Here is a 7,425-nt window from a genome sequence, read left to right as displayed (position 1 = left end):
CGCAGCCCCCGCGTCCCTGCCAGCCCCTGTGGCAGCGGGGCCGGGCCGGGGTGCAGGGCCCTGCGGGACAGCGCTTGGGGCTGCGTGGGGGGATCCAGCACCGGGGCCGCGTGTAGCTCGTGGCACCAGGTCTGCACGTAGCTCGTGGCACTGCTGCTGGGGGATGTCGTGGCCGGGCCGGCTCTGCCGCGTGTCCCCGGCGCTGCTGCACGTGCAGGGCCATGCACTGGACGGTGTCACAGCCTGGGGACACGGCCCGGCTGGTGGCGGGGGACAAGCTGGGGGGGACAGCCGGCGCCTCCGTCCCTGGGATGACGCTGCGGGAAGCGCTGCTCGGTGCCGTGCATAGCGCTGCGGCGCTGCGAGGAGCCCTGCGTCACGCTAAGGAGCCCTGCATGGCGCAGCGGGAAGCGCTGCGAGGCGCCGTGCTCAGCCCTGCACGGCGCCGTGCAGAGCCCCCGTGGCGCCGTGCGGAGCCCCCGTGGCGCCGCGCAAACCCCTGCGTCGGGGGTTTCTGTTCCTCCCGGCGCTGCTGACGCGGCGCGGCCGGTCACGAGGCCGGCGCGGGCGGCCGCGTCCCCCGGCTCCCCCCGCGGGGCTCTGCCCCCCGCCGCAGCCCTCGGCCGCCACTCTCCCGTCCAGGGAACTTCAGGGCTGGGCGCCGCGGGGCCCCTCGTGTGAGATCGGGGCGCTGCGCGGTGCCGCGGGGAACGGGGTGACCCCGGCAAAGGGGACGCGGCAGCGGGAGCGCGGCCGGGCCGGAGGGACGTGGCGCGGCTGGATGCACGGAGCCCAAAGCGGGGCCGGCGCTGCCGCCTTCCCGCGGGAACGTGCCCAGGGGCAGCAGCCGGGTGAGTTGGAGCCCGACGGTGTCCAGCGGGACGAGCGGAGGGGCCAGCCCGGCGCGCGGGGCCACTCACGCTGGCGCCGTGGGGTCCTGCTCGAGGTCCTGCTTGGGTCCTTCTTGTGGCCCACCTTGTGCCCCTTCTTGGGGTCGTGCTCAGGGTCCTGCTCCTGTCCCGGCTCCTGCCCAGGCTCCGTGCAGCCCCGGCTGCTTCCCGCCCGGATGCTGGGGGGCTGCCGCTGTGCGCGGGCAGTGGCACAAAGGGCCCTTGTCGCGGGGCCGCCCACGACCGCGCCGCGCTCGCAGGGCTGGCCCCGGCGCAGGCTCCGAGCCGGGCAGGAATGCGCGTGGCTCTCGCGTTCCTCGCGTGCCGCGGGGGCCCTCGACACCCCTGGGCTGCCGTGCGGGGCCGCAGGGCATCGTTGGCAGCCGCTGGGCGCGCACGGGGGCTGCAGGCGGCCCGTACTGACCCCCTGCCCGCAGTGCCCAGCGACCTGACCCCCGAGGAGTGCCAGGAGCTGGAGAACATCCGCCGCCGCAAGCAGGAGCTGCTGGCCGACATACAGGTAGGGGCCCGTGCGCGGCCGGGACGGGCTGCGAGCCGCCTGGGGCTCTGCTGCAGGACGCACGCAGGCAGGGCTGGCCGGGAGCCCCTTTGCCTGACTGGAGCCTGGAGCCGCGACGCTGGCTTCGCCCGTGCTGGGCCCTGGGTCCCTCGTCGGCCCCGCGCGGCGTGGGGAGGTGCGGGGCTGGGCACGGAGCTCCCTGCCGCCCTGCAGAGCGGCCCCGGGCTCAGCCTGCCCGAGGGGCCCCGGCTGGGCACCGCAGCGGCTGCGGGAGCCTGGCTCTGTGCCCTGCTCCCTAGTGGCCGTGGGGCTCTGCGGCAGGGCCGGGGCAGGCCCGGGAGGTCCCCGTGGGGCCGTTACACGATGGCAGGGTGTGAGGACAGCAGCTTCTCCCTGGGCCCTTCCGCGCCCTGCAGCCCCATCCCGGGCCAGGCCCAGCCACGGGCAGCGCCCGGGGGCCGGCGCCCCTCGGGGACACTCGCGTCACGGGAGCCGTCAGCAGGGCCTGTGATTAAGGCGGCAGACGCTAATTACCGCCATATGCTCTGCACGGTCTCAGGGGATTAGGAGGTAATTTCGTTAACCTCCGAATCTCTTCCTTCCTGCACGGTGCTGCCGCAGGGGGATTAGCGCCGGGCAGAGCTGGTGCCCGGGCGCCGCTTCGTGGGGATGGCCCCGTGTCCTGGCCCGCAGGGTGCCCAGCCACAGGGCTGATGGTGCGGGAGGGATGGGGCGGAATGGGACGGGAAGGGATGGGAAGAGGAGGGAAGGGATGGGAAGGGAGCCCGCGGGCCCCGTGCGTGGCCGGGCACTCGCCGGGGACGGAGGCGCCTCTGCCTCAGCCCCATCTCCTCCCGCAGCGGCTCAAGGATGAGATAGCGGAGGTGACGAATGAGATCGAGAACCTGGGGTCCACGGAGGAGCGGTGAGTGCCGCGGGAGCTGGCCCTTGGATCCGGGCGCCGTGAGGGGCTCCCAGCCTGAGCTGCTGCTCCAGGGCTCTGCTGTCCCGAGGCCCGGCCCGTCCGGCCGCAGACGCTGCCCGACTTTGTTGTTCTGGGCCGGGGCCGGCGCTGCCAGCGCAGGATTAGGGGCCGATGGGGCTCCCGGCCTCCTTTCCAGCCACTCCCGCTCCGGCCCCGCTGGGCCATGGAGGCAGCGGCGCCGCGGTGGCCCCGGGGACGTTTGTGCAGCCCTGTGTGCATGCTCTGCTCTCCGCAGCTGGGCACAGCGGCGCTCAGCCCGGCCTCCCGCTGCGCCCGCTCTGGGGCAGGTGACGGGGTGCTCGGAGCAGCTCCACGTGCAGGGAGCATCTGCCCAAGGGGAGCCGAGCGGCTGCCTCCGGCCCGTGCCCTGGCACCCAGAGCGGCTTCCTGCCTTGCAGGAAGAACATGCAGAGGAACAAGCAGGTGGCGATGGGCAGGAAGAAGTTCAACATGGATCCCAAGAAGGTAGCGCTGGGCAAGCAGGGCACGGGCAGGGGGCTGCGCATGGGGCCCTGTGGGGCTGGGGGCTCTGCTGCCTTGTGCCCGGGCGCCTGGCAGCCGGTGGGCTCACAAGCCCCTCTTGGTGCCACTGCTGCAGGGAATCCAGTTCCTCATCGAGAACGACCTGCTGAAGAACACGTGCGAGGACATCGCTCAGTTCCTCTACAAGGGCGAGGGCCTCAACAAGACAGCCATCGGGGACTACCTGGGCGAGAGGTACGCGGGGCCGTGCTCCCGAAGGAGACCGGGGCCCACGGTGGCTGCGACGCGGTGGCCGCTCGAGCTCGGCGGGCACGGGGGACACCAGGGCTCCCTACCGCAACCCAGGTTCTGCCGGGCACAAGGTTTCCGTGTCCGTCCCTTGCCGAGGGCCTGGATGGGTTCTTTGAGCTGCCGTGCGTGCTTGCAGGAGGCCACTGTGCAGAGCAGCCCAGGCCAGGCTGCAGCCCCGGGGTCTGCACCGCAGAGGAGCAGAGCCCGTGGCGGGACGGGGGAGAAGGGCCCTTGTGCAGCTCGGCACTCACGGCGCCCGGCCCTTGTTCCTGCAGGGACGAGTTCAACATCCAGGTTCTGCACGCGTTCGTGGAGCTGCACGAGTTCACCGACCTCAACCTGGTGCAGGCGCTGCGGTGAGCGGGGCGGGCACGGGGTGCACGGGGCCGGCGGGGTGGGCGCGGGGCCGGGCGCTGCGGTGAGCGGGGCGGGCGCTGCGGTGAGCGCGGCGGGCGCAGGGTGCGTGCGGGGCCGGGCGCGCGGGACCCGCAGCAGCGCGGCCGCTCTCTGCGCAGGCAGTTCCTGTGGAGCTTCCGCCTGCCCGGGGAGGCGCAGAAGATCGACCGCATGATGGAGGCCTTCGCCCAGCGCTACTGCCAGTGCAACCCGGGCGTCTTCCAGTGCACTGGTGAGCAGCGCCCGCGGCGCCTCGCGCACGGCCGGCTCCGCCGCTCACTGCCGCCCTGTCCGCAGACACCTGCTACGTGCTCTCCTTTGCCATCATCATGCTCAACACCAGCCTGCACAACCCCAACGTCAAGGACAAGCCCACGGCCGAGCGCTTCATTGCCATGAACCGCGGCATCAACGACGGCGGGGACCTGCCCGAGGAGCTGCTCAGGGTGAGGGACACGGCAGGGCCGGGGCAGAGCCGGCCTCTGGCGGGGACACGGGTGACGCCCCGCGTCTCTGTCAGAATCTCTACGAGAGCATCAAGAACGAACCCTTCAAAATCCCTGAGGATGACGGCAACGACCTCACGCACACCTTCTTCAACCCCGACCGCGAGGGCTGGCTGCTGAAGCTGGGTGAGTGGCGCAGGGCAGCCTGTCCCCATGGCCGGAGCCGGCAGGGCAGCCTGTCCCCACGTCTGGAGTCGGGCCATGTGTCCGGAGGCAGGACTTGGTGCCAGGGACCTGGCATCTGAGTGCAGAGAGCAGGGGCTGTGCTGCGTGCTGGGCTCCCAGGAATGCGTCCGTGCACCCAGCGGCTGCCCTGGGCCCGGTAGCAGGCCCAGCTCTGTGACAGGCCCGGCTCTGTGGCACCCCGGGCCCGGCACGGAGCCCTCCTCGCGCCTGGGCCGCGCCGCAGCGCGGAGCCTGCCTCCCTCCCTGGCATCACCTGCACATCCTGGCTCCAAGCAGGCAGCGTGCATGGCATCCCCGCTGCACGCCAAGCCTGCCCCACGCTCCGCGCCTGCTCCCTGTGCTGGGGACCTTTCCACATGGGCAGGGTGAGGAAAGGGGGAGGCGGGAGCCGGAGCAGGACCTGGCGCCGGGGGCTGCCCCCAGAGTCCATCCTCTTACTGGGGCCGGTCCCGCTCTGTCGCCCGTCGTGGACGGGCTGGAGCAGAGCAGCGCCCGCCGCAGGGTGGCACCGCGAGACCCCAGCCCTGTCCTCTCTGTCCTCTCCCGCTCCCCGCGCCGGGCGGGCGTCTCCGGGCCCGGCTCCACGGGCTGCTCGGATGGACAGGGCAGCTGCAGCTCCACGGGGAGCATTGGGGCTCCCCGGGCCAGGCTTGGTGCCCACTGCCCCACACAGCTCCACGGGGCGGGGGGATCTCTGGGGGTTCCTTTTTTCCCTTTTTTTTTTTTTTTTAATTTTCTTTTCTCCCTCATTTGTATGTTTCCATGATTTTGGCTCTTCCTTTCCTTCCCCCAACTCCAGGAGGTACGTACCCCTGTCCCGCTCTGCACCCGCCGCTGCCGCCGCTGGCGCTTGGTTCATTTCTTTCCTTTCCGTTTTAATCGCTGCCGTTGAGCCCCATCGCTGCCGCTGCTAACAACCACCACCCGCCCCGCTCCGGCCGCCGCTCCGCGTCCCGCCGGCACCGACTCCGCGCGGTCTCGGCCAGGGGCGCCCGTGGGATCGTGCGGCTCTGGGGGACACAGGAGGTCCCTGCGCGCAGAGGGGCGGCGCTGGGTGCCCCTCGCAGCGCTGCCCGGCTGCGGGCAGGGCGGTGGCCGCGCGCCGGGGCAGCCCATGGGGCTCTGCTGGCCCCAGGGACCCCCGGCGCCACCTCCCTGCCCTGCTGCCACCGCCTGGATGAGGGGACAGAGCAGGGAGGGAGGGGACGGATGGGACCGAGCAGGAGGGGCACGGACAGAGCGGGATGGAGTGGGATAGGATAGAGCGGGATGGGACGCAGCAGGATGGAGTGGGTCAGAGCGGAGCAGCGTGGGCCGGCGCCGCGGGGCGGCTGGGACGGCTCGGAAAGGAGCAGAGCCCTTCGCGGTGCGGGACGCGGGGCTCTTGAGGGGGCTCTTGGGGGGCTCTGCTCGTGCTGCGCCCGGCTGGGCCCGCGGGGTCTCCGGCCGGTGGCACCGAGGCCGGCAGAGCCGCCCGCGGCCGCCGCGGGGTGGGAGCTGCGGCGCTTCGTGGCGCCCGCGTCGCCGTCCCGCGCGGCCGCAGCCCCCGGGGGCTCGTGGCGCCGCCGCCATCACCCTCATCCGTCCGCTTTGCGCTCTCGCTCGTGCCCTGCCGTGGTTTGTGCTGCCTGCGCTGCTGCTGCCGCCGCGGCGCTTCCGTGTCCCGCGTGTCCGGTGGCGGGAGCCGCTCGGCCGCGGCCCGCACGAGCCCGCGCCCGCCCGCGCCAACCGCCCCCTCTGCCCGCAGGCGGCCGGGTGAAGACGTGGAAGCGGCGCTGGTTCATCCTCACTGACAACTGCCTCTACTACTTCGAGTACACAACGGTGAGCACCGCCGCGGGCGGCATCCCAGGCGCGGGGCACCCAGGGGTGCGGGGCACGCAGCGTGGGGACCGTGTGGGGAGAGGGCCTCGCAGTGAAGCCCCCTGCCCTGCTTCGTCGCCAGGACAAGGAGCCCCGGGGCATCATCCCGCTGGAGAACCTCAGCATCCGCGAGGTGGAGGACTCCAAGAAGCCGGTGGGAGCTGCGACGCGGCCGGGGGGCTCGTGGCGCTGGGGGGCAGAAGCGGGGAGCCCCGGGGGGTCACCCCACCGGGCAGCCCCCTCTGACCACCCCTTCTGTGCAGAACTGCTTTGAGCTCTACATCCCCGACAACAAGGACCAGGTGATCAAGGCCTGCAAGACGGAGGCGGATGGGCGTGTGGTGGAGGGCAACCACACCGTGTACCGCATCTCGGCGCCCACCCCCGAGGAGAAGGAGGAGTGGATCAAGTGCATCAAGTGAGTGGCACCCGCTGGGGACCCGGGGGGGCAGCGGCAGGCGGGGGCTCACGGGGCTGCGCTCTGCAGGGCGGCCATCAGCAGGGACCCCTTCTACGAGATGCTGGCTGCCCGCAAGAAGAAGGTCTCCTCCACCAAGAGGCACTAGCAGCCCCGGCCATGCTGCCGCCGGCTCCCGCTGCAGCCCGGCCCGCCGCGCACGGGGCCCAGCTTCAGCTTCGCAGCCTCTTTCCCCGGGGCCGGTGGGTCCAGCCCCCCAGGACACGTCCCTGGGGCTGCAGCCGTGCGGGATCCCGCTGCACAGCAGCGACCCAGGCACCGGCGCCCGCTCCGCTGGGCCCCGCGGGCAGCGCCGGGGCCGGGCAGGGAGGCGGGAGCGCCCCAGGGCTCCCCAAGCACTTGGGGGACCGGGAGCCAGCGGTGTCGGGGTGACAGGCGGGTCCTGCGCGGGTCCCGTTCCAGGCCCTCGTTGTAGAGGGCCAGGTCTGTCCCAGGCCCCCGGCCACATGAGCACCGGGGACCACACGAGCGGCACCCGAGCACTCGGTCCCGGCGTGCGCTTCCTAACGGAGCACCTGGCCCTGGTGCACGCTTCCCAGTGGAGCACCTGACCTTGGCACGTGTTTCCCGATGGAGCACCCGCACCCGGCGTGCGCTTCCTAATGGAGCAGCCGACCTTGGCACGCGCTTCCCAAGGAGCTACCGGCCCCGGGCACGCACTTCCCGAGGAGAGACTGGCCGTGGGCAGGCACTTCCTGAGGAGCTCCCGGCCTGGACACACACTTCCCAAAGGAGCGCCCGGCCCGGGCTCGCGCTTCCCAAGGACAGAGCCCGCGGCCGAGCCCTGCCCGGAGCCGCCTGTGCCAAGCCCTGCCCGCCCTGCCCCG

At 72.6% G+C, this 7,425-nt stretch overlaps 1 protein-coding gene across 1 annotated transcript; it reads left to right on the top strand.

Annotated features, from left to right (window-relative positions):
* Positions 1 to 838: 838 nt before the first annotated feature.
* On the top strand, positions 839 to 6,692 carry CYTH1 (cytohesin 1). The gene is made up of 13 exons (XM_026036867.1): positions 839 to 851; positions 1,328 to 1,410; positions 2,271 to 2,335; positions 2,794 to 2,860; positions 2,994 to 3,112; positions 3,445 to 3,525; positions 3,685 to 3,797; positions 3,863 to 4,011; positions 4,086 to 4,197; positions 6,005 to 6,081; positions 6,203 to 6,274; positions 6,384 to 6,538; positions 6,608 to 6,692. Exons 4-13 carry the CDS (start codon positions 2,801 to 2,803, stop codon positions 6,684 to 6,686), a joined length of 1,017 nt encoding a protein of 338 aa, XP_025892652.1. The 5' UTR covers positions 839 to 851; positions 1,328 to 1,410; positions 2,271 to 2,335; positions 2,794 to 2,800; the 3' UTR covers positions 6,687 to 6,692.
* The last annotated feature ends 733 nt before the right edge of the window (positions 6,693 to 7,425 follow it).

This window comes from Nothoprocta perdicaria, unplaced genomic scaffold (assembly GCF_003342845.1).
Source record: "Nothoprocta perdicaria isolate Ctin4 unplaced genomic scaffold, notPer1 scaffold_187, whole genome shotgun sequence".
Taxonomy (NCBI): domain Eukaryota; kingdom Metazoa; phylum Chordata; class Aves; order Tinamiformes; family Tinamidae; genus Nothoprocta; species Nothoprocta perdicaria.
Note: the sequence above shows the minus strand (reverse complement) of the source record. Positions and strands in the feature narration are given on the sequence as shown.